At 55.0% G+C, this 20102-nt stretch overlaps 6 protein-coding genes across 6 annotated transcripts; 2 read left to right on the forward strand and 4 right to left on the reverse strand.

Annotated features, from left to right (window-relative positions):
* Positions 1-3366: 3366 nt before the first annotated feature.
* On the reverse strand, positions 3367-7472 carry LRP88_02749 (DYRK family protein kinase; the record flags this gene model as incomplete). The annotated part of the gene is made up of 2 exons (XM_083239389.1): positions 3367-4446; positions 4503-7472. 2 exons carry the CDS (start codon positions 7470-7472, stop codon positions 3367-3369), a joined length of 4050 nt encoding a protein of 1349 aa, XP_083104519.1.
* Positions 7473-10460: 2988 nt separating this feature from the next.
* Positions 10461-12004, forward strand: LRP88_02750 (integral peroxisomal membrane peroxin-domain-containing protein; the record flags this gene model as incomplete). Its single annotated transcript, XM_083239390.1, has 2 exons — positions 10461-10678; positions 10732-12004. The coding sequence occupies 2 exons, from the start codon at positions 10461-10463 to the stop codon at positions 12002-12004; spliced, it is 1491 nt and encodes a 496-aa protein (XP_083104520.1).
* A 505-nt stretch (positions 12005-12509) lies between these two features.
* Positions 12510-13769, reverse strand: LRP88_02751 (isoprenoid synthase domain-containing protein; the record flags this gene model as incomplete). The annotated part of the gene is made up of 1 exon (XM_083239391.1): positions 12510-13769. One exon carries the CDS (start codon positions 13767-13769, stop codon positions 12510-12512), a length of 1260 nt encoding a protein of 419 aa, XP_083104521.1.
* A 2035-nt stretch (positions 13770-15804) lies between these two features.
* On the forward strand, positions 15805-16740 carry LRP88_02752 (cell division protein Cdc14; the record flags this gene model as incomplete). The annotated part of the gene is made up of 2 exons (XM_083239392.1): positions 15805-16221; positions 16279-16740. 2 exons carry the CDS (start codon positions 15805-15807, stop codon positions 16738-16740), a joined length of 879 nt encoding a protein of 292 aa, XP_083104522.1.
* Positions 16741-17026: 286 nt separating this feature from the next.
* On the reverse strand, positions 17027-18346 carry LRP88_02753 (uncharacterized protein; the record flags this gene model as incomplete). The annotated part of the gene is made up of 2 exons (XM_083239393.1): positions 17027-18108; positions 18169-18346. The coding sequence occupies 2 exons, from the start codon at positions 18344-18346 to the stop codon at positions 17027-17029; spliced, it is 1260 nt and encodes a 419-aa protein (XP_083104523.1).
* A 986-nt stretch (positions 18347-19332) lies between these two features.
* On the reverse strand, positions 19333-19759 carry LRP88_02754 (uncharacterized protein; the record flags this gene model as incomplete). The annotated part of the gene is made up of 2 exons (XM_083239394.1): positions 19333-19637; positions 19696-19759. 2 exons carry the CDS (start codon positions 19757-19759, stop codon positions 19333-19335), a joined length of 369 nt encoding a protein of 122 aa, XP_083104524.1.
* Between the last annotated feature and the right edge of the window lie 343 nt (positions 19760-20102).

The following is a 20102-nucleotide window of genomic DNA, read 5'->3' on the forward strand; positions in this document are numbered from 1 at the left end:
GTTCCGGCCGAAGCTACGGTGCCTGGAAAAGGCGTTCATACAGTACGTATAATGACCACTTACATACCCTTCATCGTAATTCACACGATGTACGTATTGAAAGCTGATATGCATGTCTCGATATGACTACAGACAGTTGACTGTTTTTCAAGCGCAAGGGCTGTGGACAAGTCGACAAATGGTGTACTCGACAGCCCTCGCTTGAAATCCTTATCGATCCTTTTCGGGGGTTATCATGGTTGCGTCTGATGATCCAGATCGCCCGTGGCTCCCCTCCTTCACCAGAACGCCGGAAACTGGGTGGCCCATCAATCAGGCCTGGTGCGCAGCGTTTCGGTGCAACTGACATGCATCACACCACCTATTGGGATAAAGACTATCGGGCATGTACTGTACTGTGCCGCGCAGTACGTAGATGCTGGCCAGTCAGCACGTCAGTCATGCCCACACCAGCCACCGGTTGCTTGTCAAATGTGGAGGCAGCCCGCCTCGCCTTGCATTGGCGACTTAGCAGACACCAGTATTTCTTGTACCTTTCGCACAGTCTTCTGTACATCTACCTTAAAGGGAATGCTGACATGTTCCGGCAGTTTTCCCAACCCCTGCCTCATATCTGGTTGACGACGACGCTCCGATTGGGCTAGAGGTTCAGGGTTGCCTGGCGCTTCGACTATCTTGGGACGACATCTGCACACTCGCCCGCCTCACGTGGGCTCTGAGTAACCAAATTGCTGACAAGGCCTCCCGTGGGTTGGGAACCGTGTAAGAGGATGCATCGGGATACAGGACCGACGAAACGACTCTGACAAGCGTCAATGTCTGTTCTGCAGAGAATCGCTCAAGCATCAGCGGGGACAACTCTTCAGAACAAGAGTCGACGTCGGTTACACAAGCCTCGGCCCCTGGCGGATCTTTTGCTGCAAGTTGTCAAAGTCGGATTATTAACTTCAACACCATGTAATTCTACCACTGTACCCACACCAACTGCGGTCCGTTGCCGTTCACATGTCTCACCCAGCAGACACCCTTGAAAAGGAGAGAAGCCAATCGATCCTAATTCAGGAGGGCCTTGTCTCAGATGCCCAATTTCAGTCTGCCGTTTCTCCTAGGCGAGAGATGGTGGTAAGGGTCCGCATTTCTGACAGGGCCTGCAGGTCTGACTTTCGGCCGACCCCAGGGTCAAGCATGAACGGTTTCTAAAGAAAGGTACAGGTTGTGCAGGCTGGTAGTGTGAGCACAAAGAGTCATGTCTAATCAGGCATCAGAAACCGCCGGGAAACGAAAGATGTGCATGCAGGCGAAGAAGGAGGCTAACCTAGTCAGCAACTGGTCGGCCGAGCGCTCCATCTGAACAACAACCTTTGAGAGGCCGAGACAGACAGGACGTGAGCACAGACAAGAAAGATGGAGGGGCAGTTGGTGTTTAGTTTGTCGCATTCACTGATGACTCTGCCTATCTCTGCCTAAGGGAATTGGATGCAGGGAGAGTTAGGAACGTGAGAGACGGTAAGCCCGTGATCTTTTGCGCAGCAACCCCGTGGTCACCCAAGTTAACAAACACCATCAGCATCGTCACCACCGTCATGGGGATGCCCACCACCACGACCGAGTATGTACAAACTCGCGCCCTTGACTGACAGACAGACAGTCTACAGTATGACCATCGTCATGGAGGGTTGAATCGATGTTCAATGACCTCACCCGCTTGTTCCACAGGCCGATTACAAGCCTACAGCCTCGCCCAAGAAGACAAGGCCTATCTGCGGGGGAGTGGGGCCGATGCCCTGTTGATCGGATTAGGCCAATCACCGGCCGCCCGCGCCACGGTCCTCCGCCGGCTGCGCCTCCCGCCGTGGCTTGCCCCGTTATTCGTCTCCGCCGGCGACTCCGAGAATCTCGACGACTTACATTGTTCCCCCCGGCTGCATCATCTCAAGACGGCTTCCTAATTCCCATTCTTTTCCTCATCCGTGTTGTTGCAGTAGCTCTCGGTCAATGAGGATTAGGCGCTCGCTGCAACTCTGTGGCCCCAGCCGTTAGGCGTACCGGTGATCCACGACTCCGTCAGCAGGCAGATCTGCCTTGGGGAGTCATTGTTTCTCGGGAAGCGAGATGCTTCATCATACGTGCGTGCGTACGTACACAAGCCGTCAGACTCAATACTCGGCCGGACCCGGTTTTAACCTTGCGACCGGGCAAGCCTCTTGATCGCTTGTTTGCCAATGACAGTCCTTGGTCTGCCATTTCCCTTACCAACGGGCTTGGTGGTTGAAACTCAGGGACAAGGGCGGCAGGCGTCTGGGCTCCTTTGACGCCGCGGCTGTTGCTCATCGTCGTTGAGGCTCCACACGCAACCTCTCCCTCCCTTTCCACCCTTCCTCAATGCCTTTGAAAGATACATCCGCTTGCAGTTAGCGACCGCGCGCGTGCCCCTTAGTCCCCCCCAAGCCAGACTTGCCGCTGCCAGGCAGACCTCGCGTCTCTTCCTTCACCCTTTTGCCGCTCCCGCAACCCCTTCCCTTCCCTTCCGCGGTGGTCCGTGAACCGTTCGGGCGTAACTAGACGGGCGAGGCTGATATGCAGGTTCGGCGGTGATTCCTCGAAACTGTTCCATTCTTCGAAGCACCTTTGCTCCCAGCACTTTTGACCATCGAATAAGCGTCTCACCTCCCATACTGCTCCCCCCTGATTCATAACGCTTCGTCACTCAACGCCGTCGTGAGGCCTCAGTCACAACGGTGATGGGCAAGTATGGATGCCTCTGGTCTCGAATATTCCATTACGTGTAAAGCTGTCTTGATGCCTATACGGCACGCTGGTCCTGACCATTCGTTGATTGTCTGGGTGACATCACTCCTTCCTTCTTGTCGACCCCTAACTAGTTTCTATAGCCCCGTCCCCCACATCAACATCTATCGAATTGAAACCACCCTCAAAATCTTGTAATATACACCCTTTTCACAGAGTTGTAGCCCCAGTTTCAAGGCCTTGACTCACTTGGCCTTGCCGCATTGTAGCACGGTATTGCCTCCTGAGTATCAGCCGCAAGGCACCCACAGGGTGAGATGTCGTCAGTCATCATGTACGCTAGGCGATATGTTGTCGAAATGAATAGTCGAGAGAGAAAATAAGAAATGCCCCCCATGTCGCTGATCGCCCCCTTCCTCCTCCTGGCCCCTCGCAGCCCCCATGTCATTGTCGTGAAATCCACGCAGTTGTCGCCAGGTTATGGCAAAGTCGTTGTGCCGATTTAGGCTGTGTTCCAGTGGAATGTATCGATTACCCAAGTACGCACAAGGATCAAATCAAAATGCTCGACAGTACCAGAACTCCAATCATCATGAATAGACATCCCCGGCAACGGGACTAAGCTCGTCGACTCATAGCTGCCGTTGCACCAGCTGCGGCCAGGTCCTGCTTGGCACTAACGCTCCTGCCCGCGGCTCGAGGCAAGCCGCTTGAGGTTTGGGCAAACCCAGCCGTACCGGCACTGGTCCTCTTTGTAGGCACGGCGCTGATAGGTCCCGTAGTCCCCGATGCCCTTCGTGGGCCGCCGGAGACAGGCTTGTGAGGGCTGACTCCAGTTCGTAGGGACCCAGCAGGCTTGACACCTGCACCAGGGGGCTCCGGAAGAGGTCGTGGAACGGAGATGGTGTTGTGTCGCTTCATTGGCGACGTCTCGCGAGTCGGCATTCGAGGCACGGGCATCTTACGCCCAGTGATGAACTCATGCCGGATAGCGTCCTCGGGTCTCAGTCGCCGTTCAGGGTCCCATCGGAGACAACGCGCCAGGAAGTCCAAAAAGACTTCGTCGTCACACTTGAGCACCTGTTGTAATGTCTTGGAAGAAGGCCGGCGCCTGCGGCCCTTGGATGAGACGGTCAGACGAGGCTTGCCCATCGAGTCAAAGAAGAGCTTCTTCCGGGTGCTCTTCTCAATTAGATGCTTTTCCGGAGGTCCAAACACCTCCATGATGCATGCCAGCTGCTCTTGCTCATTCTCTCCAGGGAAGATGGGTACACCAGTGTAAAGCTCTGCCAGAATGCAGCCAACACTCCACATGTCGATGGGCATACCGTAAGTCATACCGAGGATGACTTCAGGTGAACGATAGAATCTCGACTGGATGTAGGTGTACACCTTCTCGTTTTCGAAACAACTGGAACCAAAATCGATAACCTTGATCTCGGAATGAAGGGGATGTCGTAAAAGAATGTTTTCAGGCTTCAAATCGCAATGGATGACCTTGTGCTGCTTGAGGAGGTTGAGAGAGCTGAGAATTTGCTTAGTGAAGCGTCGGATGATCCTGATTGAGAAACCACGGAAAGCGTGCGCCTTGATAAGCTCGTAGAGGTTCATGTCGAGCAGCTCAGTCGAGATACAAAGATGTCCACGGAAATAGAAACTTTGGGTGAAGTTGACCATGCTGTGCTTGTTCTTGGGATCCTGCCATGAGTTAGCATTGAAACGTGAGATATCAACAGAAAAGTGAGCCAACTTACCCATTCGCGGAGCTTCTGAAGAATGTTGACTTCGACAAGAGCTTGCTGGTGGAACCTCTTCTTGTTCCTAATAATCTTGATGGCAACGAGGCCGCCCGTCTTGTGGTCGATGCACCGAACAACTTGTCCAAAACTTCCCTTTCCAAGAACATCAATGATTTCATACCGGTATGCAAGGTGGTCTCCAGGAACAATTGTGTAGTCGCCGCGCTCATCGTCGTAGCCAAAGTTAGGCGCATCCGACTGAAGATCTCCGACAACTTTGTGGGCATTCTGTGTTCCACAGAAATAGACATCGTTGTAGTCGACAATCTCTCCTCGTTCGTAAATATTGAGCATGGCGATGCGGATTGCCTCGTGTGAGCCAACGCGCTCCTTTGGCGTTGCACGCTTCCTGAGTGCGTCAAGCGTTCGTGCAGCAACCTCTGTCTCCTTGCGTCTAGAGCCCAGCTTGGCCATCTCCTCTTCGGCTGACAAGTCATCCTTGTCGAGTTCGGCAGTCCATGAATCCACGCCCTTTACCGCTGCCGACGAAGTTCGAGGTCGGAGAATCTTCTGCATGACCGAGGTGTTTCGGCCCACAGGCATGGTCGATGGATCAACGACAGGCTTCTTCGTTCCCCAGGATTCGCTCTTGGTCTTGTCGTGGGACATGAAGGCATTGAGGCTTCCGCCCGAGCTCTTACGCCTCCTCGACTCCAGATAGCCGCTGGAAGATTGCTTGATAGTGGGGCTTGGGCTGGCCTGCTTCATGTTGGATAGGTTGTTGAGGGTAGCCGAAATAGGAATTCTAGGGGGAGGCATAGCCTCTTCTGGATGCTTGCCATTGGCTTTTTCGATAACGTCGGCAGGCGCATTGATGTTGCTCTTCGAGTTGTTTCGCTTCCAGGAAATACTGAGTTTTCGTCGAATGGAGCTCATCGATGATGGAGTTTGAGGTTCCTCTGAGACCGGTTCCGGTGGAGGAGACTTGGGGACGAACTGCTCCGTCTTGGGCGCCCGCGGGCCCGCGGGCTTAGGGGGGACTCGGTCTTGGAAAAGATGGTCGTCAAGTGTGGTGAAATCAGCACCTGTCTTGGATCTCTTCAAGAAGTTGTGCTCGGGACCTCCCTTGGGCAGAGAGGAGGACAGGAATGGTGACATGCTTTGCTTGTGATCAATCTCCTTAAAGGCAAGGGACGAGTCCGTGGAGCTGGCGTCAGGAGGTGTAGGTGTGAGATGCGTTTGATGGACTGAGCTGCTGCTCCTCAATGAAGGGAGTTCGGGGGTATCACCATGACGGCTCCTGGAGAAGAAGGAACTCTTGGACGCTGTCATCGGAGTCGTTGGTGTTTTTGGTAATTGCCGTGATGGCGGAGGGCTCAGGCTCCTCTCGACGCTGCTGTGATCCTGCAACGCTGCTATCTTGTTAGCAGTTGGAGTGCTCAACGGCCCCAAGCTAATAGGTGGCAGTCGCAAAGGCTGCAAATGTCTCTTGTTCGGGGGAGTAGCTTTGTTGTCTCCTTCGGCCGCGACATGTGGTACATATGCACTTTTACGGGCGCTCGGCCTTCTTTGAACCTTAGTCGGTTCAGGGAACACAGGCATGGAAATGGTCCCAGTTGAGTTAGCGTTCATGCTCATTGCGTCCAAGTTGCTCAAAGCCGTCTTTTTCTTTTCCATGAAATAAGTGTCGGCTGGCGAGTCTTTTGGAGACTCGTACGCTTTGGGAATAGCAGGAACAGGAGGGACATCTTCTTCTTCGTCCGCAGGCATGGGATTGTGAACAGTTGTATGTTTCGGAGCGGGTAGTCGTGATGTGGATGAGGATCCCGACATGCGATGCATGGATCCAGTCGATGTCCTCGCCGTGTTGAAGCTAAAGGCAGATGCGGCTGAGAGACCAGAGCTATAAGATTTGCGGTTGAGGTCTGGCGTGGTCCTTGATGAGGATGGGGTTGCAGAAGCCTTCCTTGGAATCATCGAGGGCGATTTAGACTCGGCCCGGTTCTCAACTTGGTTGTTCATCGACACTGGGGGTGGCGGCGGTGGGTTGGAGACCTGATTTAGGCTCTGGGATTGCGGCATGATTGAAAGGCGCTTCATCCTCCGAGTATCAGTAGGGCTGATAGTCCTTGCACCGAGACCAGTGGCGTGCGAGGAATGGTGGGCACCGGGCATCATCGAGACTCGCTTGCTGCTTGAGGATGGAGTACTGAGACGACCTCCGACGCGCGGCGACCGCGGGGTGAGCGTGGAGTGCCGGTTCTGCTCTGGGGTAAGAGTGTTACCGAAGCTGAGGTTTCCATGGCTTGGTCGCGGCGGAGGTTGCACCGACTTGGACTTGGCAGCCCTCGAGCTCGGGAAGCCTCTCGCGCTGTCAAGCCATGATGAGTTACCATCCAAGGAGGCTCTAGCCGAACCAGTGGATGCCCCGTCAGATAGGAGGCTGGGCCGCCTCTTCTGGGCAGTTCGAGGGCCAAAATCCGAATCGCCAATGATGCCAGGTCCTATCGACTTTCGAGGGGGCTTGGAAGCAACAGAGCTGGATACGGGAGGGTATTGGCTCTGTCGGCGAGCGCGGGCAGTTGGACCGTTGGCATGATCGGCCCCTGAAGCAGAGATGTTATTGGATGCATGGGCAGGCTGTCTGTTCGAGTTGCTAGGTCTGCGTAGGAGCGAGCCTGATCGAGAGGGACGTGTACCGGACTGATTCGAGGGGCGAGCGGGAGACGGGGCTGCTTGGGGCTTGGAAGACATATTGCTGTCATCTAAGCCACGGGCCTCGAGAATGCTCCCCTCGCCGGTGGGAGAAGGAAATTGGGTGAGTTTGAACTCGGTCGAAGCGGACTCGATGCTGCTCTGGAGGTCGTCAAAGCTCACAGAGGGCAGGAAATCGAACGACGCGTTGGGATCGTTTAATTGACTAGTTTCCCCATCCCGACCGAAAGAAAAGAGAGAATGGTTGTTGGAGGCGGTTGCGCTGAGCATTGGAGCGTCGAAGGCGAGGCCAGGATTCGCGGTAGGAAGAGGTGGTCGATTCCGATGGCTAGGAGTTTTGCCCCTGTCACAAAGGGATCCAGGTCAGCTTTGCCATGTGCAAGGAGGCGGCGAGGGTCGGCGGCGACGATGATGCGTGCACAGGGCAACGACGACAGAGAAGGGCCGCCCAAGCAAGAGAGGATGGAGGAGAAGGGACAACAAGAAGAACAAGAGGCTCACAATCGAGTTGGAGAAAAGTTGGCTGGTCGAGGCCCAGCAGGTGCCTTGTGCTCGCGGCTCATAGGGTCCGGTCGAGGGGCGTGGCTGGCAATGCGACGACGGAGGTGGATTTCACGGGGTCGGTCGCTAGCACAGACTCAGTCCGGTCAGGGAGCTGAGCGCATTCGAACGGCTACCTCATTCCGGGGCCGACAGAGACAACGACGGAAAGAGGAGAGCAAACAGCGGTAGGCGAGCGGCAGGCGACAGATGTTTGATTGTGGACAGTGTGTCCCGGGAAGGGGATGGTAAGATGGATGGGATGGGGATGAGAAGAGCGTCGGTCGAGGATGGAGTCGTTGTTTTTCGGAAAAGAGGGATGGATGGTCTCTGCACTGCACTGGGTCCTGCCTTCCAATGGTGGATGGACCTGATGGATGCAGCCAGTGACTTGCGGCGGGCTCCAGGCTTGGGCACACGCTGCCAGAGGCGGGCACAGGCGGGCACAGGCAGCTCCGGAAGGGGGCATGGGGGCCATGGGGTGTCCACGGGGGGGCGACGCCATGGCAGGGAAGCATGGGAAGGAAGGCGCCTGAGAGGCTGCGATGGCGGAAGGCACCTCTGGAAAGGTACCCTGTGGGGCATGGAACGCCGATACCGTCAGTTGATTGGCGCCGGGACGAGGAGATTGGTCCCTGAATTGCGGATAGACGTGAAGGCCCATACCGCCAAGTTCCTCTTTTACCGCTCTTCCATTCATTGCTAACTAAAGCAGGGCGCTCTGGCACTGGCACTGGCACTGGCACTGGCACTCGCTGAAGAGGGTCAGGTTCCTTGCTTTGGTATGGTTGGTACCTGCCGGTCGCTGCATCAGCTGCCCGCAGCCCGAGGTACCTGTACCTCCCCCAAACAATGCAACGTCCCCTTACTTTATTAGTCTCCCTCGAATCCACGATGCAGATATGAAAGGAACGTCAATCATGATCCAACTCGCACTTGGGGGAGATGAGACATGCCTGGATCACGATTCAGATGGATGCCATGCCCGGGCCCGATCCGGACAAAGGCCACAATTGCCTTTACTTACCGTCTTCTGCTCCCTCCTGCTCCTGGCTCCCCAGCCATGCCATGCCCGCAGCCCAGCCGTGCGTGCCCAGCCCAGCCAGCCGCTCATTGTCTCAACGCGTCCAGTCCAGTCCAACAGCAAGCGGGCTCCAGTTGAGCCACGCCGATAGCGACAGGCGACAGCGGTGATATTGGGTAGGGGTCCTCCTGCACGCGGTGGAGACGGCGACGAGAGGAGCGAGCGATGCTACTGTCAACACTGCTGTCTGTTGACGCATCAACGCCAAATGGGAGAATGGCATTGGAGCTAAAAGGTAGCTTGCGTCCCGAAACGAATCGCCGCCCGTTTCGATATGTCCCGTTTCGAAACCAGGGTCGGAACTCTCCTTTTGGTGGACAGCCTCTTCGAGTATGCCGCTTAGACCAGGATATCCGGCGGCGAATACGGGGGTGTCGGTCGCGCGTCTCACATTTCAAGGACCCTGAGCCATGCCATGCCATGGCAGGCAGTTCGGGCATCATCAACCGGCAAGGTCAAACGGATGCTCTCTGTTTTCGACCAAGGCACTTCCATCGTCCCGGTCCAATAGAGCCGGCGTGCCATCACTGGTGTTGTCAGTCTGCATTGTTGGCCCGCCAAACATCAAGGATGATGCTGTGTTTGGATGTGTATTGTTGTTTTTCGCCGCCTGCGGCATCCATCCAGGGCCATGATCCATCAGACCAACAAACGAGTACCCCCGCAGCCGGACGCATCTCGTTGATGCAGGAGACCAGATGGCCAATCTGGCATCTGGAATCTGTGGCCGGCCGTCGCCAAGGGCAATCTACCTTTGATGTTACCTCATAGCCCGCATCGTGGTGAAGCTCGACCGTGTTTATCTCGCCGCCGAATCCTGCCCGCACACGAGATTGACAGATGGGTATCTGCGACGAGCAATATATGGCCATGTAGGTCTCAATCCTCGGTCCTGCAATAGACAAAAACTAGTAGGTGCCGAAATGAAGAGGTCATTGCTTGATTCATGTGGGCTCGCTAGGAAATGCTCTTTGAAGGTAAGACAATGAACTGGAACAGTCTGCATGCAGAAGCCAGTCAGCGCAAGCACGTATACAGGCGTCAACATAGCCCCTATTCCTCGGCCAGCAAACTCGTATCACGACCTCATGACCAAGTCACCAAATGAGGCAATCTATGAACCAAACTCTTTCCTCAAGGAGCAGCACAAGTTGGAGGCGCCACGGCCCGCATGGCGCTACTGTAAACTTTGAATCATGGAGGGTGGGCAGCCATGATCACCAAGAAGCTGGAGTTGCTTTCAAGTGAGGATCAGCAGGTGTTGAATAACGGTCCCCATACGGCCAGGCGAAGGCTTGATTTCGGAGAGGAACATATCACACCGAGCATATGATGTTGGTGATCATTTCACATTCATTCTCAACTATTGTCATGATGCTGCATATTTCAACTTGAAAGGCATTTCACACCCGGCCATGTCCGCAATAAGCCAAATTCTCACCCTCTGGCGACCCTCGGCACACATGCCCTTCCTTTTGGGAGCTACACTTTCCCGGCAGTCTGGTGATGTCAGCGTCCAGTGTCACATGCACACCCGTCCGTGATGGTGACACCTCCACGCGGGAACCCCATCTTCAAACCTCCACACTCCGACGTTGCACCATGTCTTGAGCTCTAGCTCGGCCCATCCTTCAATGGACGACTTCACCACCGAGATCATCGCCTCCGGGCGCGCCTTTGACTCCCCGGAGAGCCCCGAGCGCCATCGCCGCACCAGTGACGGCAGCCATGATGAGGAGCCAGCCGTTGAGACCGAGGTGACGGCTCCGGCGCCTCCCCAGAAGACGGGTTTGCGCGGCGGACTTGCAGCTATTCGGCAGAAAGCCAGCCTGCAGGATCGTTTGGTTGAAAAGTTTGTTGTGCTCTAGCTTTTGCTCCCCATGGCTTGCTAACCATGTCCTCCAGGCTCCTTCAGCAAGTCATCCCAGCAGACAAAGATGATCCCAACGACGTCGCCTTTGCTGCCGACGACCATGCGCCTACGCAGACCGAGAGGCCCAACTTCAACATCACCACCATGTCCTACAACTTCCGCCGCTTCAATGCTCGCATCGGTGTCGTCTTCAAATTCCAGGCCAGAGTCGAGCGCATCCTCTGCTGGCGTCGTGCATCCCATACGCTCTCTCTTCTCGCCGTGTACACCTTTGTATGCCTCGATCCATACCTCCTATGTGTTCTACCTGTTGCGATACTGCTGCTCGGCGTATTTATCCCTGCGTTCTTAGCACGTCACCCGGCACCTCCCAAAGGCACATTGTCGAGCGAGCAGAATGTCGGCTACTCTCCACGTGGACCGCCCTTGGCACCTGCAGCAACTGTTAAACCTGTGAAGGAACTTAGCAAGGACTTCTTCCGGAATATGCGCGACCTGCAGAACAGCATGGATGACTTTAGCGAGGGGCACGACAAGGTTGTCGCGTTGCTTGTGCCGGTGACCAACTTCAGTGATGAGGCTCTCAGTTCCGCCCTCTTTCTATTCCTCTTTGCGGGTGGCATCTTCATGACTATTGCAGCTCAGTTGATCCCATGGAGGTTCATTTTCCTCCTCGGTGGTTGGGCTGTTGTCGGCATGGGCCATCCATATGTTGCTCGCCTTCTTGCTGTCGCCCATCGTGAGCGCCTTCAGCCGCAGGAGGCCAAGGCTCGATCATGGCTTGACGACTGGATCGCTAAGGATGTGATTCTTGACTCAAGCCCTGAGACGCGTGAGGTCGAGATCTTTGAGTTGCAACGCAAGATAGCTGGTGGCAGCGGCGAGTGGGAGCCCTGGCTCTTCTGCCCATCTCCTTACGATCCACTCTCACAACCACGTATCGCCGGCGAGCGGCCCAGGGGCACACGGTTCTTCGAGGATGTCATGCCCCCGGAGGCTTGGGAGTGGAGTGAGAAGAAGTGGGCTCTCGACCTCTGGAGCCGCGAATGGGTCGAGGAGCGCATCATCACTGGTGTTGAAGTCGAGACAGAAGGCGAGCGTTGGGTTTACGATATCTACGATGAGAGGGATGAGCGAACAGGGGTGGTAGATCCTCCAGTTCATGACAAAGGGAAGCAAAAGGCTGCTGCGGCCAAGCCGAGCTGGGAAGAGGGTGAGGACGGCGCTGGCAGGAGAGGGGACTGGAGACGGCGACGATGGGTGCGGTTGGTGAAGCGCAAGGCAGCGCCAGTGCAACTCGTCTAAGATAGCCAGTTCTTCCATGTAAAATTAATGGAGTGTTGCGTATTTAGGTTCGTTTCTGCTTGGCGTTGACGGGTCGGGGGTGACGGACAGGATAACAAGGACGGCATGCCTACTTAGGATGCAGCATTGTGAATGAGTCACGTTCGCGGACAGGGAGACTCATGAAATGAATCATTGATGGTTAATATATTCCAGAATCTGAGCTATACGCTCCATGACAGAAAAGCGCCATGAGCCAGGAGATAATCCAACATTGACTGTTACAACAATTTCAAGTGACCGGTGTTGCTCGCCATCAGCGAGCCCAGATTGGTATCATGCCGTTCAGACTCCCCCCTCCATAATAGATCTCTGTACAATCAATCGTTCATCAGACATCCCTCCCGACGCCGGCCAGAACACTCTATATGCGCTCCGCTTCGTAAGACATTAAACCTGACTATGACTAGGAAAGTTGTTGGGTGTTGAGAAACTCGAAAGAAGCGCGACGGGTCAAGACTGAGGCCTATGGGATGACCATCTTGTCCAGGATCTTTTGGATGCCCTTTGTGTATCCACGGCCTTGGTCAATTTCCTCGGTCATCTTGCGGGCGCGCTCAATGAGAATTCCAACAACATTACGGGTGTACTCGAAGCTGCCGGTCGACTCCATGTAAGCGACGGCGTAGCGCTTGACCTGGATATCGGACGTCTTTTGCTTGAGGATGCTGACAAGCTGGAGGTTTGTCGGGTTGGAGCGGATGCTGTGGATAACTGGGAAGGAAAACTTTCCCTCGGTGAGATCCTCGCACATGCCCTTGTTGTGGCTGTACTCCTTGGACGACAGGTTCATATAGTCGTCGCGGATCTGGAAGATGAGTCCGATGAGGTTGACGAGGGGCACGCAGTCAGTAGGCACTGACGACTCGGCGGCCATGAGCTTGATACCAAGGCGAAATAGACCGCCCGTCTTATTGCCCACCATCTCGAGGTAGTCCTCCTCAGTGGGGCAGGTGAGGGTGTCTCGCCAGAACAGGTCCATGCCCTGCCCCCGGTGGAGGTTTACGAGCTCCTCGGAGAAGACGGTGATAAGGTCCGGGTTGTTGAGGCGGTGCAGCTCCTGCAGGGCGACAAAGTAGATGTAGTTTGCCGAGTTGATGGTCTGCGCGACGCCAAAGATGTTGTGCGCCACGGGGAACCCGCGGCGCAGCTCCGACGAGTCCTGGACGTCGTCGATGAGCAGCGACGACTCGTGGAGCATGCCCACGACGCGCGTGATGACCTCGAGGCTCTCCTGGGGTACGTCTAACCATGCGTTGAAGGCGTTGATGAGCTGTGCCCTAAAGTCCTTGCCCGGGTGGCTGATGACATAGTCGTAAGGGCCGCGGACAACCTGTTCCTTGTCGTCGGTCCAGGATCGCTTGGCCGTAAAGTTGAGGTCCTCGTAGGCATAGCGCTCGGGGTCAGGAGGTGGGTTCGGGGCCTGCATCATGACACCAAAGCCCGGGTTCGGGGCGGTCGATCTTGGGGAGCGCTGCTTCTGGCTGAGCCAGTCTCCTTCTGCGACAGGCCGAAGGACGGATTTGGTGGGAGTCGAGTTGAGGGAGGTCGGGACGCCGGTGCTCGAGGTGCGAGGGGGGATGGCGTTGGGGGAGGCGAGAGGGGGGTTGTTGTTGTTGGAAGGCATCTTCTCCATGTCTCTGGGCGACAGGGACAGCATGTGCAGGGTCGACGGGGGGAGAGCCCAGGAGTCGGAAGAGAAGCTCGGATCGGCCGTGGGGATCATGCGTTCAGCGTTTGAAGAGTGCAACGGTGTGTGTGAGGCTGAGTTGGGGGTGAAGGGAAAGTGGCTCGGCGGGAGGTATAAGCGTTGGGTAGATATCGAGCTCGTATGGGTGCCAGATGCCTGGTGTCTTGTCTTGTTGAGAGTTTGTCGTGTGGGCTGCGCCTTGGTCTAGGCAGCTCTATTTAACTGTCGCGAGAGGGTATATCGGATCGGATCGCTGAGACCTGTAGCAGATTCGACGTCATTGAGCGTCCCGAACCAAGTTCAGTTCTGCCTGATGCAAAGGCATAGAGGCGGGCATGTGCGCGAGGCAGCACAGGTAGCCCAAGATATATACGCGCATATGCAACCGAGAAGGTTGAGGGGCAGGACAGGACCAAGAAAAGAAGAGGGCTTGTCCTAAGCTAAGCCCCATACGAGGGTACGTGTTCGTCCTACGCAGGAAGTCGACCTTTCGTCACGAGCTAATGCAAAGGAGCTAGCGGCACGGCGGGCCAGGCGGGTGGCAGCCCAGCCAGATTGTGGGGGAGGTCTTTTGACGCCCAGGAGCAGTCACAGAGTCCTGCAGGCCAGAGGTCACGTTGGTGTAGCGTACCTTTAGAGAGGGGGAGAAAGCTTGTGATAATCCGGGGTATGGCGGTTATTACGGAGAGACAATTTGAACGAGGCTAGACGTTGGGAGAGGATGGGTATCTGCTGAGATGCGGATGTCAACCGTTTCTTCTATTTAGATGAGACAAGACAAGGGCCAGTTCCGACTTGGAATGCAGTTGCGACAGCGACAAAGCTCAGAGGACATGCGCCGAGAAAGTATCCGATGATGGACAATGACGTTTCTCTCACGGAACCATCGGTCCAGCAGTTCCAGCCAGCCCCGACTGGGCATCGTCAGAGCTGGGCGCAATGTCACATAAACGAGTTGTTGCCCGTCCGTCTTGAACCGCCAAGAAGCAGGGTGATGGATTCCTTACCTCATTGGGTGCGCAATAGGGAGACCTATCGTGAGTATGAAAAGGATCTTGAGAAACAGAGTTCAAGATCGATCAAAGCTGTCCAAAAGAAAAGTGCCAGTTGTCCCTTTATCTAATCTCCATCGTAGTAGCTCATCTCATAATGAGGCGGCTGTTTAATCCGTTGGGACGAAAAACCACACCACCTCAGCCCACCGTGAGATCAGCCCTTGCGAAGCCCATGTTTCGCCAACTGAGTTTAGACACGTCAAAGCTGGGGACCTGGATCATGTCGTCCGTCACGAGACGTGGTGATTCAAAGGCGGTCGCGGGTAGTTGAGCAGATATCCTCAAACTGCATTCCTTATGATGTGGATAGTAGAGATAAAAAGTCACCAAGTTGAGTTGTCACATGCAAAAACTGCTTTCGCTGTGAGATAATCAGCAAGGGGCCACCTCTGATCAAATCAACCACCTCAGGCTTCCATCCCGCTTCCATCCTCCGTCCAATCTGGAATTCGTCCTGTCGGCCAGCTGCACCTTGAGATCCCACTAAGCCCATCCCAGGTCCAGCGCCTTCGCAGCACCTGCTATCGCTCTCCCACTGGCTGACGTGCCCTAGCGGCCCCCTCTCAGTGACGATCACAGCGACCCGACAGAAGCCCCGCCACGGCACCCCCTGGACCTCGTGCCCTGACAGCTGAGGAATCCCAGGTTCCAAGGGCCCCGTTGCCGTGGAGATGGCCTCCGCCTTGAGTCCAGGGCCCGGCGCTGTTTAGCTTCAGCTCAACACCACATCTGGATGCAACTTTCTTGATCTTCTTCTTCTTCTCTAGGTTTTCTGCTGCTGCTTTGGGCTCGAGCCAACTCTCAGCGCTGCTTGATACCCAATTCCCTTCTCTTCGTTTAGTTATTCCTTGTTTTGTCCTATTTCCCGTCCCTCCTCGTGCCTTGAGAAAAAGAAAGCAGTTATCCATCCACAAAATATCTGCCCCGTTTCCAGCGTTTTTTTCTCTGTTCTTTTCTTCCATACCGGTGTTTCTACGCCCACGACATTCATTCTCTCAACAATCACACAAACAAACATGATGGAGTCACTTCTGTCTCTCGCCTTCGACAACCTGTCGTCTTACGACGGCCCCAAGGTCCGCAAGGGCCTGCGCCAGGTTGAAGGTCTGCTCGCCCAGATCTGCCTCTCGAATCCCCGTAGCGACAACTCGCGCCGCAGCCGTGACCACGAAAACAACGGAGAGGCGTCGTCTGAGCAAAAGGACCTCGCCGAGCTATCCCAGGATCCCGCTTTCCAAGAGTTCTTCAAGTTGCAGGAGGGATTCGAGTGGAACGTTGCCATGCGCCTGATCGGCACTCTCGACCGTCTCATGGCTAAGGGCAGCGACGGACAGAATGATCTCTTGATCCTTAATGCCCTTGATCTCATTCAGGGAACTCTCCTGTTGCACCCCCCCAGCAAGTCGCTCTTCTCCCGGGAGCAGAATATGAACGTATGTGATATGAAATCATATTCTACTATGATAACAACTGACATGTCTTGTATATAGCTTCTCCTCGATCTCCTTGAGCCCTTCAACTGCCCAGCTATCCAATGCGCGACTCTTCTCACCCTTGTCACCGCTCTCCTCGACACCCCCCGAAACACTCGTACCTTTGAGGGCCTTGATGGCCTTCTTACTATCACCTCTCTCTTCAAGTCGCGCTCCACGGCCCGCGAGGTCAAGCTCAAGCTTGTTGAGTTCCTCTACTTCTATCTCATGCCCGAGTCACCCTCCATCCCCCGCGCCGACCAGCGCGACTCTGTTCCTGGCATGCTTCAACGGAGCCCAAGCAAGCTTGCGGGCGCCTTTAACAACGAAGCCCGTCGCAAGCGATCTGGCTCCGATGCGGATGACATTTATCTCACAACTGAGCAAAAGCAGGAGCTACTAAGCCAACACCTGAGCAGTGTCGAAGAACTTGTCAAAGACCTCAGAAACTGCGCTCCCTTTGGAGGCGTCGTCTGCTAAACGCAGGCAGGAGGGTCGTTATTCGGGCACAGGTGGACATGTTTCCTATTCCTTTATTCTCTTCATTCCAGCACAGAAACGGCGTTGGGCGGCACTCGGATGGCTCATTTTTGTGTGTTTTCTTCTTTACCTTGGCGCGGAGTTTTGAGCAACAGAGTCGGAACACATTAATTTGTTTTGCTTTCTTTTGTAAGATTTGGCACTGCGAGGGAGGATTTGGATGACCTTGATATTTGCCTGAATGGTCTGGCTAGGCGTTGACAAGTATGAAAAATATTAGAAGGGTTCAGTTTTTTTTCTCTTGCACATCAGCGTCTTGACTCTTTCGTGGTGGGTTCTCTGGTTCTGGAGTTTGCCGCGGTGTTGGGACGATTGATAATGGACGGCCCGGCGATATGGGCTCGTCGTTGCCGTATAGCTCGAAGCGTCCATCAATAGTCTCTGAACCGGGTGTATGTCCGGCACTCGGGCTGGTCATTGGTGATAAGAACGTCGAGTCGATTTCGACCGGCGCCGCGATGTCGCCGGGCCCGTGGGCCTGTATCGGCACGGCTCGGTCCATGCCCGGCGAAGTAGCCGTCGTTGGGCTGATTGCCGGGTCCGTATACGGCCCAGCAACGGCATCAGGGCCGAAGTAGTCTCTTGTCAAGCCGTGCCGAGCCTGGCTTCCGGATACGTCGGTCATACCGTCCCGTACGGTGCCGGTGCCTTCGCCGTCACCTTCAGTCCTCGATTCTCCGGTTGTGGTCTCCCGGCGTCGGCGCCGCTTAGCCAGGCACAGCCAAGTGAGTCCGCCGATAATAATACTCGCTCCTACAACCGCGCCAACACCAATTCCAGCTTTAGCACCGTCGGATAGCCCTCCACCTCCATCTTCATTGTCGTCAACAACTCTAACATCGCTCCCAGTCGGCCTGGCTTCGGCGCAGTATCCCTCTCCGCTAACCTGTGTACAAACCTGTCCGTCGTCGCAACACCCAGCGCCATCAGCGCACTTGAACTGCGACGTGGTACAGCCCGAGGGCACGGGTGTCAGCAACCCGGTCTGGGAGGCGGGTTTAGTGGATGCGCATTTCCCGTCGGGCCTACACTCCGAGCCGAAGCCGCAACAGTTGCCGCCTAGGTCGCTGGGGCACAGGTAGAGGCTCGTCTGGGGGCATTTGCGATCGCAGCAGCCCTCCTGGGCGACGGCTGTCCCGCTTCGGGTGACAGTGCGTGTGCAAAAGTATTGACGAGTGGCGTCCTTGGAGCAGAGGTTCTCGCTGGCGCAGTTGGACCCGATCTGGCAGCATTTTGGATCGCCGTCTTTGTTAACGTAGCAGTATTGGTCGTTTTTGCAGCAGTCGTCGGCGAAACCGATGTCTAGGCCTGTCGCGCGAGGGCATGAGTTGATTGTTAATCAACATGTTGGGCCGTTGAAGGACTTACAGTTGTGATAACCTTGCCCGCAGTCTGCGTCGCGCTTCGCGAGGGGAAATGCCTGGTCGAGGAAGAACCGCGGGACGAGGTCGCCCTGCGCGATGGGAAGCGCCTCGTAGCGCCTGGTGATTTGCGCGACGATGAGGTTAGGAAGCAGGACGAAGCCGGTGGGAACAAAGAGCCTCATGGTGAGGACAGCGCGCGCGACAACTTCTTGGGAGGGGGTGAGCTAATGCGCTTGGTTCATTGTCGCATCGCGCCGCTCGACTGTTGAAACTTATTTCAATCGCCAGCTAATAGTATCGCTAAAGGACAAAAGTCGCTCAAGAAGGATGAGCAATGAAAGAAAGGCAGTGACGGAAACCTCGTCGGCACGAGGCTCCCGCAAGAGGATGAGTTGCCCATGCAGGTAAGACTCGGTAAACGGCGAAATACCCTGTATCAGGCCGAGTTGAGTGGTGTGTGCCTGTGATAGCTAAGCAGCACAAAGGACCCTTTTCTTTCTTTGGTGATTGTGTGTCCCCATGAGCCAGCCCCTCCAAGGGCCTTGCTCGCGTGGCGGTGCGTTCATTGTTGTTCAGCTGTGAGTGGTAATTGGGAAGCTCGGGGACAAGTGCTGACAATAGATGGGGACTTGGACGCCCCAAGTGGGAATGGACAGCGAAGGAGTCAGGCCAGGCAATTCCATTTTTGCGGTGCTTGCTTGCTCACAGACCGCATGTTCACGTCAAATAAGGTGAGAATCTGCATGGCTGAGTCGACGGGCTTATTCTGGAGCCTTGTTGCTTGTTAGTTGATGAGACTGTTGGTGGCGCAGAACAAAGGGTTCCAAACGTCAGCCGCAGCAGCTATCGCCCAAGAGGTAGCCATGATGCGAAGCTAAATAGACACATAGTAACCTCGAATAATCACAACCCATACACATAGTCTTGACCGCCACAGGAAGGTCAGCCACTAAGAGCTTCGCAAGGGGCCGGGGGTTTGAACGAGTCAGCACCAGGCACCGTTTAGGAGAAGCGCCTCAGAGGAATGCAACCCTGTCACACAACTCTGCAGCTTAATTAACGTTACAAAGTAAAGTTAACCTTGAATATAAGTTAAAGCCTTTTAGTTTATATTAAATGAATCGTTGTCGAGCCCAGCTCAATTTCTTTAAATTGGTTTATCTCCATCTTAGCACTTGGACACGCGTTCCTGGGCGGCGAGCCGTAATCTCATCTGCCGTTCAGCTCTCCTATCACGCCACATGTCTATCAGCTCCATCAGAATCAAGACCGTGAGCGGTAATTGCGCGACTCCCAGGACGATTGCTGCTTTGTCGGTGAACATGACGCTGGCCCAACCGTCCCAGTGCTCGTAGACGAGATATGTGCGGAAGGCGTTGTACAATTGCCAGTTGAGGATCAGAAAGTATTGGATCAGTTCCCATGTTGATAATGTCGGGACCGAGTCGCCAAGCTCAAGACTCTTCACGTCGTCTGTCGGGGCCCAATGTGAGTATAAATGCGCTGCCAAAAGTCCCAAGATGAACCGTACCGCTAATGTCTTGGCTGAATGTGTCGTCGCTCGCCAGCGAGCGGGATTTCTCGTTGCAAATCATAATGGCGCTGTTGTGGCAGGCCTATGCCTTGTTCGCCTCAAAGACAAAGAGTAGAGAAGAAAAAGCTCCGTAAGGAATGAGAGCTTTGACAATTGAATGGAAGCAAACGAACAAGAGAGAGATAGTGAGTAGTATCAAGAAGAGAGTTCAGTCCAGAATTACAGAAGCGAGAGACAAACAAGGCACTTCGATTCCAGCCTAGTATTAATACAAGGCTGTTAAAGGGATGGGATTATGAGTGAGACGCGTTTCACCTTTATTGCCAAGGCCCTTGCCGCCGGTTCCTTGACGTTTTGCGCCCCCTCGCGAGGGTCGACTGTCACTCCTGGGTTTCGCCGTTCCA

Source organism: Fusarium phalaenopsidis, assembly GCF_050370095.1.
Source record: "Fusarium phalaenopsidis strain FUZ10S chromosome Unknown contig_32286, whole genome shotgun sequence".
Classification (NCBI taxonomy): domain Eukaryota; kingdom Fungi; phylum Ascomycota; class Sordariomycetes; order Hypocreales; family Nectriaceae; genus Fusarium; species Fusarium phalaenopsidis.